This window comes from Microtus oregoni, unplaced genomic scaffold (assembly GCF_018167655.1).
Source record: "Microtus oregoni isolate MIOR12 unplaced genomic scaffold, Mior012 000140F_ref0000409, whole genome shotgun sequence".
NCBI classification, from domain to species: domain Eukaryota; kingdom Metazoa; phylum Chordata; class Mammalia; order Rodentia; family Cricetidae; genus Microtus; species Microtus oregoni.
This window is the reverse complement of record NW_024544790.1, coordinates 469,511-491,576: the sequence shown is the minus strand read 5'-3', so window position 1 is coordinate 491,576 and position 22,066 is coordinate 469,511. Positions and strand designations below refer to the sequence as shown.

At 40.7% G+C, this 22,066-nt stretch overlaps 1 protein-coding gene across 1 annotated transcript; it reads left to right on the top strand.

Moving 5' to 3' along the window:
- Positions 1–2,687: 2,687 nt before the first annotated feature.
- On the top strand, positions 2,688–21,991 carry LOC121444769 (histone-binding protein RBBP7). Its single transcript, XM_041646676.1, has 12 exons — positions 2,688–3,009; positions 3,862–4,006; positions 11,525–11,670; positions 12,225–12,398; positions 13,538–13,653; positions 14,517–14,677; positions 15,174–15,300; positions 15,398–15,475; positions 16,699–16,775; positions 18,563–18,620; positions 20,693–20,803; positions 21,558–21,991. Exons 1-12 carry the CDS (start codon positions 2,994–2,996, stop codon positions 21,624–21,626), a joined length of 1,278 nt encoding a protein of 425 aa, XP_041502610.1. The 5' UTR covers positions 2,688–2,993; the 3' UTR covers positions 21,627–21,991.
- Positions 21,992–22,066: the final 75 nt, after the last annotated feature.

Genomic DNA, 22,066 nt, shown 5'->3' with positions numbered 1-22,066 from the left:
ACCTTAGTTAAGGTAATCCGTGTCTCATGCATCAAACTATTTGTGCTTTATTTTCCAGTAGGACTTAACCGTGCACAGGAGAAACGAGCAGGTAACCATAGAAAAAAGTGCCGAGGCAGACTGAGAGCACAGCTAAGAGTTTGGGGAGACAGGCAAAATGAAACTGAACAAAGAGGAAACTGGTGCTATAATTTTATGGAAAAAATAGCACCTGATGGGAAAAACAAATTAAATTTAATAAAAACAACAACAAAAAAGTTAAAAAAGGAAGTGGCGATGCACGCTTGTAATTACAGCATTTGGGGAGCAGATTCAGGAGTTCAAGGCCAACCTTGACTACAAAGTAAGTTTGTGGACAAACTGTTCTACAGAGAGCTCATCTCAAAAAAAAAAAAAGAAAAAATAAATAAACAGATTCCAAAGTTAATGAAACATGGTTACATGATACTCTCAGAGTAAGTGTAGGATAGTGTGTGAATAGTCCCAGAATTCCTGAGATATCTGTTCCTTGCTTCCTTCTCACGTAAGATAAACCGTATAAAGAATTTAGTTAGCTGGGAAGCTCGGGATTACACTTGCCTGCCATGTGCAAGGTCCTGGCTGGGTCAGATCTCTCCAGGACTCCCTCTCTCTCAATCTCTCTCTCTCTCTCTCTCTCTCTCTCTCTCTCTCTCTCTCTCTCCACACACACACACACACACACACACACACACACACACACACACACACACACACACACACAGTTTTCGTCATGTTTTTTGAGACAAGGTTCCTAGGCATTCCAGGCTGGCTTTTAAACAATGTCCCCCTATCTCCAACCTCCATGTGCTGGGATTACAGGCATAGCACCGAATCAGGCTCTTCCAGTCCTTTAAACGTTTATTTTGGAAATCCTAACTACCTATCAGAATGAGTAAATTATATTAAAGAGAGACAGGAAAGTCACCTCCCAAGTCTCCTCTGAGTACATGAAGTTCCCATTGAAGCAGAGCTCTAGGACACAATTATTCAGAACGAGGTAGAGAAACTACAGTTGGTTAACTAAATCTCACCCACCACTGGCTTTTGTATGGCCCCGAAGCACAAAATGATTTTTCCATTTCCAAGTGTTTGAAAAAAAATGAGAATATCTTGTGACCTGTGAAAAATACATCAAGTTCAAATTTCAGTGCCTATAGTTTTACTGGAAGATGGCCATATTTATTCATATTTTCTATGGCTATTGTGCTACAACACGGAAGACTGTCTGGCCCCTTTTAAAAGAAAATGTTTGACCACCAGTGTTCTAGAACACGGAGGACACATGCTCCAACACTCTTCTAGCCCGCCCCCTCTCCAACCACCCCCTCAGCGTTAGTCACCGACAAGATTCTTGGAGCTGACATGGAGGGAGGGCGTTATAATAATGAATATTACCACATGGGAAAACACAGACCCAAGGCAGTAAATTTCTATATAAGGGAATATGACTGTTTCTGCCACATACTAGAGTAGCGTCTGAGTTTGTTTCCCGATCAGAAAAGAGGGCATCACCGCGGCATCTGCACACGGTTGCGTTTAAGCATGAAGGCACTTGGAAAGCTATCAAGGGAACAAATGTTCCGGGGGTGTTTCTGCAAGGAGAGCCTCTGCGACGAGATGTAGGACTGCGTTCCCTTTAAGCGTAGGCGCCCGGGCCCCTCTGTTCTAGCCCTCATTTTCTCTTCTCCAGTCCCCTTTGGAGAGCATGTGGCTTTCTCTGCAACGCCCGCATCCACCCCACCCCCCTCTCCGCCTTCGGGCAGTAAAGCTTGACAGCAAAGCAGAGCTCAGGTATGCGGACCTAGATGAGCCCAGCCCAGCTCTCTCCAGAGCAGGCAGCCAGCAGCGGGGTCAAGATGGGACCCCTTCTGGGAACGAGAATGACTCAGCAGGGGCCTAGGCAGGAGCTGAGCTAGGAAAGCCTGGGCAGGCCCCAAATCCCCTGCAGCGCGAAGCCAACAAACCAGTCTGTTAAGGACGCAAATAGGCGAACAAACAAAAAGTAATCTTAAGTCAGCGTTAGGCCACGGGCGGACAGGAGGCCTGCGCCATGGCAGGCTTCATATTTAGTTTAAAAGACCGGCCCCGTTTAAGGCAGGAAAAAAACACAGTCCCCCCCTAAAGGTCCCTTTCGTTTATGACAAACATCGCCGTGCTCAACTGGGCTCTCGAAACGGCTGGGTGAGCCCCTTTGAGGGGTGCAGAAAACTGCGTGTCCGTGATTATCTGGGAGACTTTGCGGGCACTGTAATCTCTCGAGACTAGGAAACCATTTTCCTCGCTAGCTCTGAGATTGTGCTTTGCTAAAGCGGCAGCAGCTTCCCCCATCCCCCTCGCACCCCCGCAGCTGCTGCCGCTTCCAGCAACCACGCCCCGCGGGCCCCAGGGCTCCTTGGCCCTGAGGCTCGCAGCCCCCGCGCAGCCAGCACACCGCGCTCCCATCCGCCCCACCCCCGCGTGGCCCCATCAGCCCCCGCAGCCAGCCCTGGGAGCCCGAGCAACGCCTTGCGCCTGCGCCTTGCTAATTTCCTGCCGCGGCCCGTCCCACCCACTCGGGAGAAGACCGCCCCCCGAAGCCTCGGAAAGCCCGCCCGCCGCCCGTGATTGGTCCGAGCGGTGGAGCCGTTGGCTCCCAGACCCGCCTCCCCACCGCCTCTCCGGTTTCCCAGAGCGGATGCGCCTGCGCTCAGCTGCCTGGGCGGGCTGAAAGGCGCGGGTTGAAAAGTCTCGTTCCAAGTTTGGAGAGAGAGAGAAGAGCGTCTCAGACCTCGGTACCCGCAAGCGGGGAGGAGGCCGGAGAGAAGGACGCGGCGTCTGGGGAGAGCACCCCGGCAGCCCGACCGAGCTCACACCACCCGAGCTAGGAGCGCGTGACGTGCTTGCGAAAGGCAAGAGCGCCTGCGATCCGGGCTGCTCTTGGCTACCGAGACAAGTCCGAGGCGGCAAAGGGGAGCGAACGACCGCGACGCAAGATGGCGAGTAAAGAGAGTAAGTAAGGAGGCCCTGCGGGGCGACGGGCGGGCGCGCGAGGCCGCAGCACGCGCAGGCTAAAGGCGCGAATTGGAGTGAGGAGCAGGGGGCGGGGCTGGACCCGAGGCTGGGCGCGCGCCTGGAGGGGGCCTGCTCTGGACGGGGCCTGCTGGCTCGGTGGAGGGCTGCGAGGACTTCCGGAGCCAGGCGCGGGGCCGAGGGCTAGGCCCCCTCCCCCACGCCGCCCCCTCCGCGGCCTAGCTCCCTCCCGCGCCCTTGGCTCGGGGCGGGGGGGGGGGGGGCGGCGCGGGCGCGGGCGCGGGCGCGGGCGGACGCCGCCGATCCTTCCTTGCGCATGTTCGCAGTCCATCTCAGGGTCGCGGCCGTCGTCCGTGTTGGGAGGGGGGGGTGGGGAGGCTCTGAAGCCCGCCGGACTATGGCTGCCAATGCTGGCAGGGTGGGAGCTGGGGCCTCCTCTGGAGCGGGGATGGAGGAAGCAGGCCTGTGGGGTTCTGTTGCACGTGGATCTGTCTATTCGAGTGGGTCGTGGCGCCTCTTTACAATACAGGTCATCTTCGAACAGGTGCGAACAGCTATAAAAGGCTGAAATTCTCGATGTTAGATCAATTAATGACCCAGTTTGTTGATCGCAGGAGATACTGATCTTGAACGTGGGGGGGGGGTGAAAAAGCTTCCTGGTGTTAGTATTCTCTTCACTTTTTGGAAGAGCAGTTCGTGTGCTGCACGTAATAGGTAAAAGGAAAGAATAGATAAGGTGTGGCCATCTCGAGGTGACCTCCAGTATCCGTATCCGTATTTTGACTTCGATCCTTCTCAGCCACTTATTTGCGGGCTTTCTCCAAATTTCAGTGTTTGAAGATACCGTGGAGGAGCGTGTCATCAACGAAGAATATAAAATCTGGAAGAAGAATACACCGTTTCTGTATGACCTGGTTATGACCCATGCTCTTCAGTGGCCCAGTCTTACCGTTCAGTGGCTTCCTGAAGTGACTAAGTAAGGGTTAAGGGTTTCTGGCAACTTTTATTTTTGCTTAGATTTAACTGCTCTCTCTCTTTCTCTCTTTTCTGATTTTACATACAGTGGCAAGTGGTTTTTATGTTCAAAACTTAAGATTTCTGGCATAGAAATGTAGTATTGAAGGGAGAGACTATTGTGAGACTACTGGTGTTTATAAGAAATGCTCAATATTTTGGCATTCCATGGGTTGTATTAGACCAGCATCTCTGGATTCCAGACCAGTACGATGTTTTGTTATATACATAACAAAAGCTTGATGGATTTTTGGTAACTGAAACATTTATTGATGCTTAAAACAAACACACACATACACACATAAAATCTAGCAAAGGAGAAACGAATTTGGCAATAGGTGATGAAAGAAACGGTTGTCATTTGTTTTCCGTATGGAATTTAGGTTGAGATTCTTGTTAAGTGCTTGTCTCAAATATTTGTAAAATTTCTCTGGCATAATTGCTGATATTTACTGAGCCACTCAGACGAGGACCTGGCAAATCTGAGGAGTTTAAGCCTCATAACGAAGTGTGATAGAGGTACATTTTATCATTCTAGATTTGCCGAAGAGGAAAAGGGCTGACAAGTAAAATACTATGCTCAGGTGCACACTACTGGTGATTGCCTGACTTACAAACCCCGGCTCAACCAACCCAAACCGGTTGGCTCCAGAATCAAGGCACCGCCTGCATTAGATTACCTTTCTTATATAGGCATGTACCTTTTCCATAGCAATATGGCCACATACCTTAAAGTATATTGAATTTCTGTGTTAAGAGTCTATAATTAGGATTAAATAAAACTGATATACAAGAAAGATTTTGTGACCAGTTGTAAAAGGAAGCTAATTTGAAGTAAAGTTACTTGTAATGGCTAGATTCCATACATGAACATTGAATTAACAGATGGGGGCTTACTTTCTCAAATCTGTGGTGTTTTTTATTTGCAAGTTTTTTTTTTTAATACTAAAAGTTCATTTTAAAATCTAAATGTACAGGGGCTGGAGAGATGGCTCAGCAGTTAAGAGTATTGCCTGGCTGGGCGGTGATGGCGCACGCCTTTAATCCCAGCACTCGGGAGGCAGAGGCAGGCGGATCTCTGAGTTCGAGACCAGCCTGGTCTACAAGAGCTAGTTCCAGGACAGGCTCCAGAACCACAAAGAAACCCTGTCTCAAAAAACCAAAAAAAAAAAAAAAAGAGTATTGTCTGTTCTTCCGAAGGACCTGAGTTCAATTCCCAGCAACCACATGGTGGGCTCACAACCATCTGTAATGGGGTCTGGCCTGCAGGCATACACACAGATAGAATATTGTATACATAATAAATAAACAAATATTTTAAAAATAATAAAATAAATTTTTTTGCTTTTTCGAGACAGGGTTTCTCTGTTAAAATAAAAAATTTTAAAAAAAATCTAAATGTACAGATGTGGGAAGAGTTGGGAATGGCTAAATAATGGGGACTTATAGGCATTAATTTTTTTTCAGCGCTGTGGGTTAGTCAAACCCAGGGCCTTAGCATGGTAGGCAAGTGCTTTGTGGCTGAGCTGTTTTTGAGCAGATTCTAAAATAGACTGAGGGCTGTCAGTGTTGCTCAGCATAATGGTACTTGCCTCTATGCCCGAGGACCTGCATTCAGTCTCCAGAACCCACATGATAGAATTGATTGCTGCAAGTTGTCCTCTGATCTTCACATGCACACTGTTACAGACATACACATCCACACAATCAATAAGTAAATGAGTAAATAGTATAAAAAGTAGATTGAAGTGGGTGTGGTGACACATGGCTGTAATTCCAAATTATAAGCCTGCCTGAGCTACATTGTAAGACTGTTTCAAAAAAAAAAAACTAAACTAAAACAAAGGAGAGAGATAGTTCTGCGGCTAAGAGCACTAGCTGTTCTTAAAGAATACCTGGGTTTGATTCCCAGCACCTACCTGGTATCTCATAACCTTCTGTAATGCAGGTTCCAGGGATCTGATGTCCTTTTCTGACTTAATGCAGGTCTGAAGCATGCATATGATGACCAGAAATATATGTAGTCAAAATATTCCTATGTGCCAGGTGGTCGTGATGCACACCTTTAACCTCAGTACTCAGGAGGCAGAGGCAGACGGATCTCTGAATTAGAGGCTAGCCTGCTCTACAGAGGTAGTTCCAGGACTGATGGGCTGTTACATAGAGAAACCCTGTCTCAGAAAAACAAACAAAACAAAACATTCCTATGCTTAAAATCAAATAAATCTTGAAAAAAATTAAAAACAACAAAAAAATCATGGCCTATATACAAAAGTATCCAGGTTCTTTGGAATTATGTTACATTTTTCTTTTTTGTCTTCCTCTTAATCAGGACTTAAAAATTATTGACAATTAAAGGTTCTTTTTAAACCTTTTTTACTTAACTACAGCATAATAGAAAAGAATGGGGCCTGGCGGTGGTGGCGCACGCCTTTAATCCCAGCACTCGGGAGGCAGAGGCAGGCGGATCTCTGTGAGTTCGAGACCAGCCTGGTCTACAAGAGCTAGTTCCAGGACAAGCCCCAAAACCACAGAGAAACCCTGTCTCGAAAAACCACAAAAAAAAAAAAAAAAAAAAAAGAATGGGGACTTAAGGTCAGAGACTTGGGTTTGAATCTTGACTCTGCTTATTAGCTTTGTATGCTAAGGCAGGTTGTTTAGACTCATCTACCTTAGTTGTCTCATCTACACATAACTGAAGATGTTAGTATCAGCTTACGTACATTTGGGGGAATTAAATATAGTCTTGTATGTTAAGTGTCTTGTGTAGAGTAAAAACACAGTTACATGATGACTGATGTTGATTCTCCTACCTCATCCTGTTTTTAATTTATTTATTTTAAAGACAGGGTCTTACTATGTTGCCCTGGCTGGCCTGAAACTCACTGTGTAGATAGACTAGTCTAGAACTAGATATTCCTGCCTCTGCTTCTATAATGCTGGGATTAAAAGTGTGCCTGGCCTATTTAGACATTTTTTTTTTAGAAAGGGTTTCTCTGTGTAACAGCCCTGGCTGTTCTGGAACTTGCTCTATAGACCAGGCTGGCCTCGGACTCACAGAGATCCACCTTCCTCTGCTTCCAGAGTGCTAGGATTAAAGGCTTGTAGCAACACCGCCTGGTGTTCATAAATAATTTTACAGGTTGAAATACCTCTTTATTTGGACTTCAGCAAAAGCTTTTTTTTCTTTCTTTTTTTTAAGATTTATGTCTATACAACATTCCTTCCATGTATGCTTGCATGCCAGAAGAGGGCGCCAGATCTCATTACAGATGGCTGTGAGCCACCATGTGGTTGCTGGGAATTGAACTCAGGACCCCTGGAAGAGCAGTCAATGCTCTTAACCTCTGAGCCATCTCTCCAGCCCCAAGCTTTTTTTTTTCTTTAGACATGGTCTCACTATGTAGCCCTGACTGGCCTAAAACTGCCTGTCTGTCTCTAGAGTGCTGAGATTAAAGACTTGTACCATCATACCTAGTAAACACTGCTTAATGTTACCTATGATGCCTTTTACTTAAGTTTTTTTTTAAATATTTTTATGGTTTATTTAACTTTATTTTATGTGCATTGGTGTGAAGTATCAGATCCCCTGGAACTGATCTTCAGACAGTTGTGAGCTGCCATGTGGGTGCTGGGAATTGAACCCAGGTCCTCTTGGAAGAGCAGTCAGTGCTCTTAACCACTGAGCCATCTCTCCAGCCCCTTTACTTAAAAGTTTTAAAAAATAATACAGACTGAATATTCCTTATGAAGTGTTTAGGACCAGAATCTGCATTTGGGAGAGTTTTATTTGCATATACTTAATGAGTTATCTTGAGGATGGGACCCAAATCTATATATAGCCTAAAAATAATTTTACACTATTTTTAATTGAGACAGTTGTCAGCTGTTATGTGTGGGTGCTGGGAATTGAACCTGGGTCCTCTAGAAGAGCAGTCAGTGCTCTTAACCACTGAGCCATTTCTCTAGCACCAAGAAAAAGATTTTTTTGAAATGGTTTCACTAGGTAGTGCTGGCCTAGAACTTGCTATGTAGATTAAGCTGACCCCACTCAGAGTGCTGCCTGCCTCTGTTTCTCAAGGGTTGGAATTAAAGGCATGCACCACCATGGTCTGACTTTAAATAAGGGTTGGAATTAAAGGCATGCACCACCATGGTCTGACTTTAAAGTGTTATTTGTGTAGAAAGAATTTGTGAGATCAAATTGTGGGGTGTTCAAAGACTTGAAAATTATAAGAAAATGAAAGGCACATGAATTGTTGAATATTGAGGGCTGCTGTGTGCTGCTTTGTGGGATTTTATTTTGAGGGTATGAAGTGACTTGTACTGTATCACCATATACAGTGGTGGAAATACTGGCTGATTTTTACAAAATGCCTGTCTTTGAGTAACAAGACCCCATTTTACCTCATGTGTCCTTCTGCCTATATTCAATATGCTTTCTAATAATTACTTTGACTTGCCCAAATGATTTAGCTTTTTAAAAAGTGTTTATAAACTTAGGATTGAATCTAGCAACATTCAAGGCAAGCTGAATTATATTCTTGTTCTTTGTTAAAAAAATTCTTAAGTAACAATGCGTACATAAATATATAATGTGAAAAGTAGGTCCCCTTACATGTTACATACTTCTAATTCCCCCTTCCCTAACAGAGGCAGCTGTTTTCAATTTCTTGCCCATCTTTACAGACTATAGAAGTACATTATCCTTTGTTGATTTTGTGTTTTGGTTTTGTTTGTGTTTTTGTTTTCTTTTGGTCTTGAAGATTGAATCCAGGGCCTGGAGATTACTAGTCAAGCACTCTACCACCAAGCATTATTCTTAGACTTAAAAAAAATGCATGTGGTTTTCATTTTGAAATATAGTCTCAGTAGCTGAGACTTGAAAGTAGAATCCTTCTGCCACCTCAGCTTTTGAGTAGCTAGGATAACAAGACCTGGCTTTGTTATCTTTTTTTTTCTTTTTGAGACCATCGAACCCTCAAACTTACCATGAAGAATGGGTGACCTCTACCTTTCAGTTCCTGGGATTTATTTTGTATGGTAGCAAGTTTTTATTAAAGAATGTATTGGAAAGCCAATCATGGTGGCGCACAACTTTAATCCCAGTACTTGGGAGGCAGAGACAGGAAGATCTCTGAGTTTGGGGACATCCTGGTCTACATAGACCCCCTCTCAAAAATCAAACAAAAATATATTGGAGACTCTTCTATCACTATGCTAACATCCATTCTTTATAAGGATACCACACAATTTTATTTATGAATACAGTTTATGTCTTTGTTTCCTTGTTGATAAATGTTTAGGTTGTTTCCACTCTTGCTGCTACAAATAGTGCTGCAAAAACAGCCTTGTAATAGAGCACATTTTAAACTTGAGAAAGGGTCTGTCTCACTGTGCAGCTTTGGCTGTCCTGAACCTCATTATGTAGACCAGTGAATGGGTCCTCAAATTCCCAGAGATCTGCCTCAGCCTTGGAGTATTGGGATTAAAGGTGTGCACCACCACACCCAGCATAGTTTTATCAGTGCCTTTGAGTTTATCCTATATTGAGGAAAATAATGTAAGTTTAGGAAAGTAGGTTGTGTTTTTAATGATGGAGATAAAAGGAAAAAAATCCCTATGTAATAATCAAGTCATGGTAAAACTGAAATATTTGCATTTGATTCAAGAGAAAATTTTTAAGATTCCTCTAGTTTAGCCTCTTAGAAAGGTCGTACAATAAACAAAGCTGTCTACCTGCTTTAATTTACCTACTGGTCTTCGTTTTCTTCCTTAACCCCACTTAAATAGTCACTTTTTGTTGTTTTCTTTTCCAAAATAATTCCCTTATGAGATATATTTAAGATCATTTTCATTTTAAGTTACTTCCCTGTAAAGGTTTTAATTTGTCCCAAGATTTCCTAAAGTACATTATTTTACTACCCACCCCAACACTAGAAATTGAACCCAGAGTTTCATGCATAGGAATCAAATACTGTACTACCAAGATAAATCTTTTTGTTTTGAATCAGGGTCTTTGTTTAGTTACGCACACTTACCTTTGAACTCATTACATGGTCCTATAGGCCTCAGTTTGTGATCATCCTGTCTCAGCAGCCTGAATAATTGAGATTATAGATGTAGGCCACCCAGCTCTAGAGCCTAAATTATCTGTTATTTTTGCTGAGTAAAAATAAGTGTGTACATGTGTACATGCCTATCCCCGCATTTTTGGCTTGCTGTGTGTGCATCAACTAAAACTTAACCCCCAAAGTAACTACTGCTTAGCTATGGCTACCTATTCTTTTCAGGCGTTGTGTATGTTTTACCATAAGCCAAACTTTACCTTGTTGGAACTTAATTTTGTAACTTACTACTAAATAACGTGTAGACGCCGGGCGGTGGTGGCGCACGCCTTTAATCCCAGCACTTGGGAGGCAGAGGCAGGCGGATCTCTGGGAGTTCGAGGCCAGCCTGGTCTACAAGAGCTAGTTCCAGGACAGGCTCCAAAGCTACAGAGAAACCCTGTCTCGAAAAACCAAATAAATAAATAAATAAATAGCGTGTAGGCATAACCTCCAAACCTTTTTGTTATTGAAAGTCACTGATAACCTTTGTAGAAGTGAAATTTAGGAATAAAAAGATAAACGGCCTAACTTGAATGTTGGTGGGGCCTAGAGCCCTGCTTCTATGTGGGACTATGGTACGTGGTTAAATTGCTGTTCTAGATAAGACAAATGGGAAAGCATTATTGATATGTAGCAACACAAAAATCACTGTTTGGTTCAAGGTCCAAGAGGCATTGGGTAGTTTTTCAGCTTCAAAACAAGGTAACAAAAACAGTAACATTGAGAATTTTCATTGCATAGGCATCATAAACACAAATAAGTGGTTTTATATCTTGCCATTTGCACTTAGGCTAATTTTTAGGTGAAGAAAATGAGACCAGAGGGAGACTGTGCTTTAAACAATTGTATATAGCTAGTTCTAGTTTGAACCAGGATATAAACACATTTTTCCTGAATTAAACACTTTACTCATTCTATTTTACCTCATTGTCTCTTACGGAAAAAAAAGAAACATCTAGCTTATTAAATGTCAGCTGTGTTAAAATGTGTCTAGGGGGTTGAAGGTATAATTTGAGTAGGAAGCTGGAATATATGTGTATATGGACTATGATGTAGATGTTGGTGTGTTTGAGGAGTTGATCTGTCTTCAGAGTGCTGTTCTAGGAAAGGTAGCATTTATGATGGTAATTGAGGTCAAGGAAGATAACTTCAGTGGAGGGGAGAAAAAACAAACCTTCATAAAGAACATTTTCATGTATTTGAAAGTATGGGGATAATAAAACTGGTAACTAGATGGGAAGCAGGTTTATAGTTGGTCCTCTATATATTTCTTAAAGAAATTTTAATGTATTTTGAGGAAAACAGATTGAATTTGTTAGTAACTGAAAAATTTGTGTAGAGTTGGTGTGACTTTTTTTTCTCCTAAACAGACCAGAAGGAAAGGATTATGCCCTTCATTGGCTAGTGCTGGGCACTCATACATCTGATGAGCAGAATCATCTGGTGGTTGCTCGAGTTCATATTCCCAATGATGATGCACAGTTTGATGCTTCCCATTGTGACAGTGACAAGGGAGGTGGGTATCCTGCACATTACGATATTGATGACTAAGAAAATATTCCTTCAAAGCATGTATATTAAAATTTTATACTGTTAGCTTTAGGCTTAGCAATGTAACTTTAAAGAACTATTCATGCAGCATGTATGTCAAGTTTTCACAATAACATTTACAGGATTTAAAAATTTGGATCATAGTAAATTGGTTAAATACATTATGGTATGTTTTAAAGTATTACTCAGCAGTTTAAAATGAGAAAAAAAACTATATGCAGTAGTACAGAAGGTGAGATTTTTGTCAGTGATCACATCTTAACAACTGAAAGACTAGTTTGCTTTAAAAATTTAATCCATGGTAGAACTATATTAACTTCTATGAGGTAGATATCAGTATAGTGCTGCAAATGGGCTTTGAGAATAAATTTCATATGGCAGGGAGCCTATATTTTGGAGATTTTCTTTTTCTCCTCAATTTGTGTTCTATTTTGTCAGTAAAAACTGTTGGGTTGATTGAATTAAGCGACTTATGAGTTTTAATTCTGACTGTATGTTTTGTGTGTTTCCGCACTCTAGAATTTGGTGGCTTTGGTTCCGTAACAGGAAAAATTGAATGTGAAATTAAAATTAATCATGAAGGAGAAGTAAACCGTGCTCGTTATATGCCGCAGAATCCTCACATCATTGCCACAAAAACCCCATCTTCTGATGTATTGGTTTTTGACTATACAAAACACCCTGCTAAACCGGGTATGTAATAATAAAGCCAGGCCATTACTTAAATTAACATCTTTTTTATTCAGTATGGTAATATTTTAAAAATCATTTCAAGTACTACACTATGGAGACTGAAGAGATGACTCAGCAGGAGTTAGGAACTCTGCTTTCTCTTCCAGAGAATCTGGGTTTGATTCTCAGCACCCACATAGCACCTTACAGCCTCTGTAACTCTAGTTCTAGTGGCTCCAACACATTTTGGCTTCTGGGCACCACATATGTATATGACATAGACGTACATACAGACCAAACACCTATACATAAATAAATAAAAAAACTAAATAGTATATACTGTCTTAATATTTAGGTTTACAAATTGGGGTAATCCTATAACCATCTACAGGTTTCTGTAATTCACCAGAAGAATCTTACAGCAGGTTACTTGCAGATGTAGTTTATTACAGCAAAGGATCCAGAGCAAATGCAGAAAAAAAAAAGAGCATTAGTCAGGTAGATAGGCAGTAGATAAGTCTCTAGAGGGAACATACACAGGCTTCTGAGGTACTTTTTAGGGTTAAATGGGACACACTTTTTCTATAGCAGAAAACCACAGGAATATGTGCTAAGTGACTGTCCAGAGAAGCCTGTTTGAGTCCCAGGGTCTGGAGTTCCTAATGGAAATCTGGTCACAGACTCCATGTCCATTCATGGTAATGAAAATCAACAGCTTCAACAGTAAAATTAGATGAATCCTTGATAGACAGTCCTACAACAAATTGCTACAGCATGCCTTCACTGCTCTGAGAATGTCACATTCTGAGAGGCTGGCCAAGGGTCATTCATGGATGGTTTCAGGCTACCCCACAGATATGCAAGGACTAAATGAGTGGCAAGATCTTCTATGTTAGATAGATTTCTAAAAATTGCCTTTGGGTGAGAATATGGGGTGCTAATACACTGATTTATGGGATAGATGTAGTTTTCAACATTTTTATATTGGTGATAATACTAAATTTTCCAAAATCAGTCAAAGCAGTTGTAGGTTAGATGTGCTCCTTATTCTTGTAGAATTGTTACTTGGTTCACTGAGTGAAGGAGTCTGAAACTTGGCTCTTACCAAGTCTGATAAACAGATAACTTAGTGGTTAATTTGTTTTCTTTATTTCTCTTAGATCCAAGTGGAGAATGCAATCCTGATCTTAGATTAAGAGGTCACCAAAAGGAAGGCTATGGTCTTTCTTGGAATTCTAATTTGAGTGGACATCTCCTGAGTGCATCTGATGACCATGTAAGAACCATGATTTCCTTCTGTATCTTATATTAAGAGTAAAAGAGTCATAGACAGATCTAAGCTAAAGGATCTCTGTATAGATGCAAAATTTTCTAAGATAATGCCATACATTGTTGTGTTAACATTTTTCTAGGTTTTAAGACAGTGGCTGCAGACTACTCTGTTAAGAGTCTTAGGATATCACAAAGCTCTTTGAAGATTGGAGGGGTACCATTGTTTAAAAGAAGACTGGCAGATTAACTTTTTATATTTATTATTTAAGTGTAAAACTCAACAGGTTTTATTTTGTTCAAAAGTTGTGTATTCATTGTTACTAATATTAGACTATTTTCATTAGTCCCCAAATGAAATTATACAGACGTTAAGCAGTTACTCCTTGCTAAGTCCTTCTGCTAACAGCAGCTGTAGCTAACCCACTGTGGCCTATGGCCTCCTAAACCATGAGCTTTGACAGGTTTACAGTGCAATATTTCCTTCCTGTGGAATGGGCCTCTCACATACAAATAAAATAAAGTGGTTAGTCACTTCTGTAACAATCTTGCCACTATTGTACCAGTATGTACATTTTGCCTTGGTATGCAGAATTCAGAGCTGAATAAGATTGTTAATGACTTTTTTACCCTTCTGGAACCAGGGTGGAGGTGGAAGGCTAGCCAACAAGTAGAAAAAGCTTCTGTCTCAGTTCCAGTTTGATTTCTCTATCCTATAACCATAGGCCATATTGTCTTCAACATTAGGATCTTACCATTTAGTTCTGGTTGACAATAAATCACAGTAGCAATTGTCTGTTTGGTTAAATAAGATGTTAACTTTTAAATCTGACATTTTTATAGCTTTAGTTCTTTTTCCTTCTCCCTTAGACTGTCTGCCTGTGGGATATAAATGCAGGACCAAAGGAAGGCAAAATTGTGGATGCTAAAGCAATCTTTACTGGCCACTCAGCTGTTGTAGAGGATGTGGCCTGGCATCTGCTGCATGAGTCCTTGTTTGGATCTGTTGCTGATGATCAGAAACTTATGATGTAAGATGGAAGGTTCAGTGGAACCATGATGGGTGATCTGGATGACCATCACTGATTGATAGACTGAATTTTATTTCATTAAAGTTATGTTTTTGGCTAAAAATGAGAAATAGCTTGAGTGGCGATAAACTCAAATTAGTACAGATTAGAGTGTGTGGCTATAGAGCTGCATTAAAATCATTGAACACCTTGCTTCATAAGTAACTACTGACACGAGAACAATATACTGAAATTTGACAAGGCTAATTATTACATTATTCTGTAGTCTGTTTTGTGTATACTGAAAATAGGCAATTAAGATTAGAAAGCCAATAAAAAGGACCTAGAAATAATTGCTCCAGTTGTTATCTGGAGGTTTAAAATATGTCATTTAGTAGTCAAAATCTAAATTGCCACCTGTGTATGGGTGAGCACATCAGAACTTGTGCAGAAAGGAATAAGCCTCTCCTGAGTCAAGCATTTGGGAGCTATAAGTGTTGTATGCCTTGTGTTTCAGATGGGACACCAGATCCAATACTACTTCTAAGCCAAGCCATTTGGTGGATGCACACACTGCTGAGGTCAACTGCCTCTCATTCAATCCCTACAGCGAGTTCATTCTAGCAACTGGCTCTGCGGATAAGGTTTCATGGGTCCCCCCCTTTATAGTGTTTACCAAGCCCTGTTATTTTGTACTTTATGTATTATAGAAGTCATTTTCATTTGGTTTCTTCTCTATAGACTGTGGCTTTATGGGACCTGCGCAATCTAAAACTAAAACTCCATACCTTTGAATCGCATAAGGATGAAATTTTTCAGGTATGTGACATTCTTTTTGCAAATTTTAAGGGTGTTCTTAAAATTTTTTTATTTATAATTGTGTGCATTTATATAGGCATATACAATATACATGTGGGGGGGTCAAGATACCTTCAGAGAAGTCAGTTTTCTTCTACTACCATGGGATCTGGTTGGTGAACTCAAATTTTCAGGGTTTTTTTTTTTTTTTTTAAGATTTATTGTGTATACAGAGTTCTATATGCCTGCAGGCCAGAAGAGGGCGCCAGATCTCATCTTGGATGGTTGTGAGCCACCATGAGGATGCTGGAAATTGAACTCAGGACCTTTGGAAGAGCAGCCAGTGCTCTTAACCTCTGAGCCATCTCTCCAGCCCAGGGTTTTTTTTTTTTTTTGTGATAAGCACTTTTATTCATTAATCTGTCTTGCCAGCCCAGTTTTTTGATGTCTTTTTGTCAGGTTATAGTGACTTTTTTAGTGTTTTTTTTCCCTAAGATAGGGTTTCTCTCTGTAGATTTGGGTATCATGGAACTCATTCTGTAGATGAGGCTGACCTTGAACTCATAGCTCTTGATTGCCTCTGCTTTCCTAGTGCTGGGATTAAAGGTGTATGCTACCACCACCTGGCAAATTTTTTCTTTGATTTGGTGGGTTATTGGACATTAAGTTCTTGTCAAAGTTCCTCTTGGTTTTACTATATGTAAAACTATCAGGATGATGGATTTTTGTTGCTGCCATTGTTTTTGAGAAGCGCCCCCCCCCCATCCAGAAGTAGAAGAAAAATTTCAAGAACAGAGTCAGTTTGAAATGTATGTTTCAAGGATTCTTTAGTTTAAGAGTGACACTGTGGTGGATCCACTAGCAAAAAAAGGTCTTATACATGGTTTTAGAATAGAGGATTATGGGTTAGGACAGACTGAATAGTTTTAAAAGTTTCATAAATGGTTATGGGCCTGAAAAAGTTTTCTTGAGTTTCTACCTGAGTTCTTTGGTACTAGAGAATTTGACTTTTTTGGGTGCAGGCTGGGGGGCAAGGCCCTTTAAGAGATAGGAGATGGAGGTAAGTGGTAGAGGAAGCACAAAGCATTGGGTTAAGACATCAGGGTAGTGGTTAGGGGTCACTTGAAAGCCTTGGGCCTGAAATGGATATAGAATGTGAAATGGGGAAATAGGGTTTAGAATGATAGCTACAAACCAAGGAACGGAGAACTCTTTAAATAAGTTTTTGAAATATCTATTGCTAGGTTCACTGGTCTCCACATAATGAAACTATTCTGGCTTCAAGTGGTACTGATCGCCGCCTGAATGTGTGGGATTTAAGGTAATGGAGGATCTTGTGATGAGGTACTGCACAAGTGTGCAAATCTGACAGATTACATAATAGAACTCAAACCAGGAAAGTCATTTGCTAGTCCAGCTTCAATAAGCTTAACTACCTAAGAGTTTTTGTTCTGTAATATAAAAGTAAATCAGCAAATAAGAAATTGCTCATGAGTATGGTGCCTCTGTGTGTGTATGTGTAGCACATGCATGCCAGGTGCCCACAGAAAGCAGTAAAACAGCATCAGTTCCCCTGTAACAAGAATTATGGATAGTTGTAAACCGTCACTATGTTGTAGGTCCTTGGAAGTAAACTTCTGTTCTGCATGGGCAGCAAGTGTTTTTTTATTTTTTGAATTCATTACTATTATTATTATTATTTTGGTTTTTTGAGACAGGGTCTCTCTGTAGCTTTGGAACCTTTATTGGAACTCGCTCTGTAGACCAGGCTGTCCTCAAACTCAGATCTGCCTGCCTCTGCCTCCCGAGTGCTGGGATAAAGGCGTGCGCCACCACTACCCAGATCAATAAGTGCTCTTAACTACTGAGTCACCTGCAGCCCTGAATTTTGTTGCTGCTCAAGTTTGAAACTCTGATATATGTGTTTTGCTAATTAAAACACCTTTTTGCTTCACATGACTAGAAATGATGTAGTTCAGTGAGATAGCTAGCATATAAAAAGGCAATGGGTTCATTCTCTAGCACCACAGTCATTAAAATATTGACTATATCTCATTGGAATCACATAGCATATAAGCAGAATTATTGTGTTTGTGTGTGTCGGGGTCTTGTGTAGCCCAGACTGGCCTCAAACTCCTGATATTCCTGCCTTCCTCTTCCAAATGCAATGATCATAGGCTTGCACTACTATGCTCAGGCCAGAGGCTGCAGTAGACAACCACAAGTTCAAAGCCATCTTGGAACTACATAATCTGACCCTGTCTCAAACCAACAAAGAAAATTTAATTTGAGGGGCTAACTCAAAAAGATTTTTTTTGTTTGTCATGTGTGGGGCCCTGGGCTCAAGCCTATCCCACCCCAAATTCATGACATAACCATTCTTTGTCTTATACATTGCATAGCCAAAAGCTGCTATATTGTTAGACAGATGTGATGTGCTAGAATGCAAAAGGCCTAAAGAATATAGAGGCTGTACATTACTTTTGTATGTGTATGAATTGTGATGCATCAATACCACCGTTAAAATATTGAAGGAATTTTAAGCTAATGTTTATTATGAGCAACATTTCTCCATTCTGCAACTTTAATTATGAATGGCTCCAGCTCATTTCTAGGAAATAAACCACAATACTATAATAGAAAAATAATCCTAAGTCAGTGGTTCTCAACTTTCTCAACCTGCATGTTGTGACCCCCCACATAAAATTATTTTTGCTGCTATTTCATAACTATAATTTTGCTACTGTTATATAAGAGTCATAATGTAAATATCTGCTTTCTGGTGGTCTTAGGAGACCCCTCTGAACCCTGAGGTTAAGAACTACTGTCCTAAGTAATTCTCATAGAGAAATACTTTTTTAAAAAAGATTTATTTATTATATATACAACATTCTGCCTTCATGCATGCCCGCACGCCAGAAGAGGGCAACAGATCTCATTACAGATGATTGTGAGCCACCATGTGGTTGCTGGGACCTCTGGAAGAGCAGCCAGTGCTCTTAACCACTGAGCTATCCCTCCAGCCTGAGAAATACTTTTATAATGGATGGGTAGATAAAAAACTTCATGGAAAACTTTTTGATGATGAATGTTTTATTCTCTTAATAGTAAAATTGGAGAAGAACAATCTGCAGAAGATGCAGAAGATGGGCCTCCAGAGCTCCTGGTATGTATTAGGTTAAATATCAGATGCATACTATATTTCTCATTAGTTTATCTCAGGAATGGGTCAGAGCTTCAAGTTTTAGCTTGCCAGTGGTTTCAAAGAGGAAGTCTAGGAAGTTATTGTGAATAGGTTCTGACATTTATCAAAAATGTTAAATACAGCCCCAGAAGTTTTCTGGAAATGTTTAAGTGACGGTAACTTGAATATAGTATCTGAAAATCTTTTGAGAGTAAGCCCAAGACACAGGTGTTTATTAACTCCCACTTTGTGAAAGCTCCCTAGTCCCTTTGGCGCTTGTGCCCAGCAGCCACAGGCAAATAAAGGATAGGAGTTTTAGATAGACCAGTAGGTTCGGCACTCATTGTAGCTTAACGAATAATCTGACCACCCAGGAAGCTCAAGCAGGAAAGGAAAGTCTTGACTTTTGAGGCTACAGTGGACAGCGTGTTACCCTGAGGAAGGGTAAGGGGAGCAAGTAAAATTATCTCTCAATAAACTGATACCAGAACCAGATGGTGGCATCTAAATATTTTATTGTGGCTTACGTATTCCGAAGTCTTGTTTGTGAAGCAGAGCCTTCATGGTTTTATAGTATTTTCAGAAAGTTATTTGTCTATAGGCAGTTTTCTCTTTATATATAGTTGCAATAATTTTATAATATAGTCCTTATGAAAAACCACTAGGGGGTTAGTGAGTGAGATAGCTCGGGAGTTAAGAATACCTACTGTCCTTGACAAAGGACCAGAGTACAGTCCAGTCCTCATACCAGGTAACTCACAATGATCTAGAGGAATCTGGGATCTGACACATCTGGCTCCTATGGGTACTGCACCCACGTGTATATATTCAGACATACACATAAATAAATACTTTTTAAAATCTATTAAGATTTTGCTGTATTCAAAGAAAACTTGAAGTCAAATAGTACTTTCACTATTTAAGAGTAATAAATTTGGAGCTAGATAGCTAGAGAGGTTCAATAACTAAAAGCAAAGGGGGGGGGTCAGAAGCTTGAACCTGGCCTACAGAGCAAGAGCCTACTTGGGACAGGGGAGGGAGTATGTGGCATGAGATTGTTCATTTGTAACAGATTACCATACCATTCACTTATGGGAAGTTGTATCCCCCCCCTTTTTTTCTTTTTTTTTGTAGATGGCCTCTAGCCTCAGCTTCAAGTGTTGATATGATTTTTTTACTGATAAAATTAGGGAGTTTTATTTAGATTGAATATAACCTAGTGGGCAGAGGACTCGTCAAACTTTTTGTTCTTCTGATGAATCAATTCCTCTAAGTGCTAATATGAAGTATATTGGGCACAGTGACCTTTTTTGTTTTGTTTTTTCGAGACACTAGTTTCTGTGTAACAGCCCTGACTGTCCTGGAACTTGCTCTGTAGACCAGGCCGGCCTTAAATTCAGATCTATCTGCCTCTGCCTCTTGTGTGCTGGGATTAAAGGTGTGCACTATCACTGCCTGACTTGGCACATTGCCTTCTTATGAGGTAATCTCTTGCAGAAAATAAGATCCCTTCTTGGGTATTTCTTGGGAAAGTTCATTGCTGCAGTTTGGATCTTAAGAGTCTTAGTATTTTTTTTTTTTTTTTTTTAAGAAAGGAGAGGAAGAATGGCTACTGTTAAAGAGGGCTAGAGAACAACCAGGAAATTTCCTTGGTTAGGCCCATAAAAGAGTACATGATCATACATGTTGGAAATGCTTGGTTACAGGAAAATGTTTTTATTATAGGCAGAGGCCAGAGAACTTAGGGATGAAATGTCCTACCTGCTATTTAAGATATGAATAACTTGCTTGAGCTGTTTGAATGTGTGGGCACATGTGTGACTAGAACATAGCAAAATACTATTAGGTGTTCACTGTAGTATTCTGGTCCTTTTTCTGAAAGTTTGGAATTTTTTAGAATATTGGGGGTGTGAATCGATTATAGAGGTCAGGTCACTCTAACTCTAAATTGTGGGGCAGCCTAAGAAGGCTTCTAGAAACTATTTTAAAGTCTTGAAAGTTTTACAATAGGAAAGGATATGAAATCAAGACTTTCGTGGGTTTTTTTTATTAAGTTTATTCATGGAGGACACACTGCCAAGATTTCAGACTTCAGCTGGAACCCCAATGAACCTTGGGTCATTTGCTCAGTGTCTGAAGATAACATCATGCAGATATGGCAGATGGTGAGTTGAAATATTTTTTTCATAACTCTTGTAAAACTGTTTCGCTGGTGATAGAATGTAATAGAAATCTTTTATTGTTTAGGTATAGTATGGGAACAGTTTAAAGAAACTTTTTCTGAGCCTGGAAAATGGCTCAGGGGGTAAAGCGCTTCCTTCCCAAACCATATGACCTAATAATATCATTGCCTCAAGTAAAAGTGGAAGGAGAGAACCAACTCCACAAAGTCTTCTTACCACCACACATTCACATGTGTATACAGAGTAGTAATAGTTAAAATTCCTAAACCTTTTCCATTTTAACAACATAGTAAGGTTTAGCTCAATACCATTTTATCCACACATTCATATAAGTAAACATGCACAACATCTGCTTCACATTTGTCGTGAACTGTCAGCGGGAGCCTTGACATTGATTGTTCTGGTCTCTGGTATCATCAGTGCAGTCACAAGAAGAATATGGGAGGAAAATGTTAAGGTGTTCAAAGATGCTGAGTTTTCTAATGAGGAACACTAAATATCTGACTTTCTGAGTTAACCATTCCAAGTGATGCTTGAAAAAATTTTAGAAAATGCCTTTTCTGAACAGTGATTAAATAGTAAGTATGTGGGTGACTAAGTATGTCTAGGGAACTTATATATTGGCAAATAACTTAAAGGGTACTGAACACTAAAGCAAATTGACAGTAAATTTTAAAATGTATATTCACAGATATAAATTCTGTTTTTACCTGTGAATTTATTTGGTTATCTCCAGGCTGAAAATATTTACAATGATGAAGAGTCAGATGTCACTACATCGGAACTGGAGGGACAAGGATCTTAAACCCAAAGTATGAGGTGTTTCTATTGAATGTATTGCGCCAAAAAGGCATTGTATAGTAGGAAATGTAAGTGGGATGGCTTATGGCGTTCTTTACCCTCTCATTCTAGCACTTTCAAGTGAGCTTTTGCGTATTGTATCATATTGTAGCTATTAGGGGGAAAAAAAGGAATGTTGCTTAAGAAAGGACATCATTATTGTTTTAAAATACATGTTGCTGGGTATTGCCTTTGATTCAATTGTTTTAAGTCCTCATTTTCGCAAACTTTTAAGTGCTTGCTGCAGTTCCCAAATATGCAAGATACCTTTTACACTTTTTCCTTTCAACACTCTTGATTGGCTTTGCAGAAATAAAGTTTTAAAATAAAGTTTGCTTTGTTCTTTTAGAAGCTGGGAATGGGTGGATGTATGTGCACGCTCCCATACATATCTCCTTTCTCCAG

Bases quoted from the DNA above. Each gene is read 5' to 3' on its own strand.
- LOC121444769 (XM_041646676.1), top strand. The intron at 15,476-16,698 runs GTATGTGACATT...ATCTATTGCTAG, and splicing joins ATAAGGATGAAATTTTTCAG to GTTCACTGGTCTCCACATAA. The intron at 16,776-18,562 runs GTAATGGAGGAT...TTCTCTTAATAG, and splicing joins CTGAATGTGTGGGATTTAAG to TAAAATTGGAGAAGAACAAT.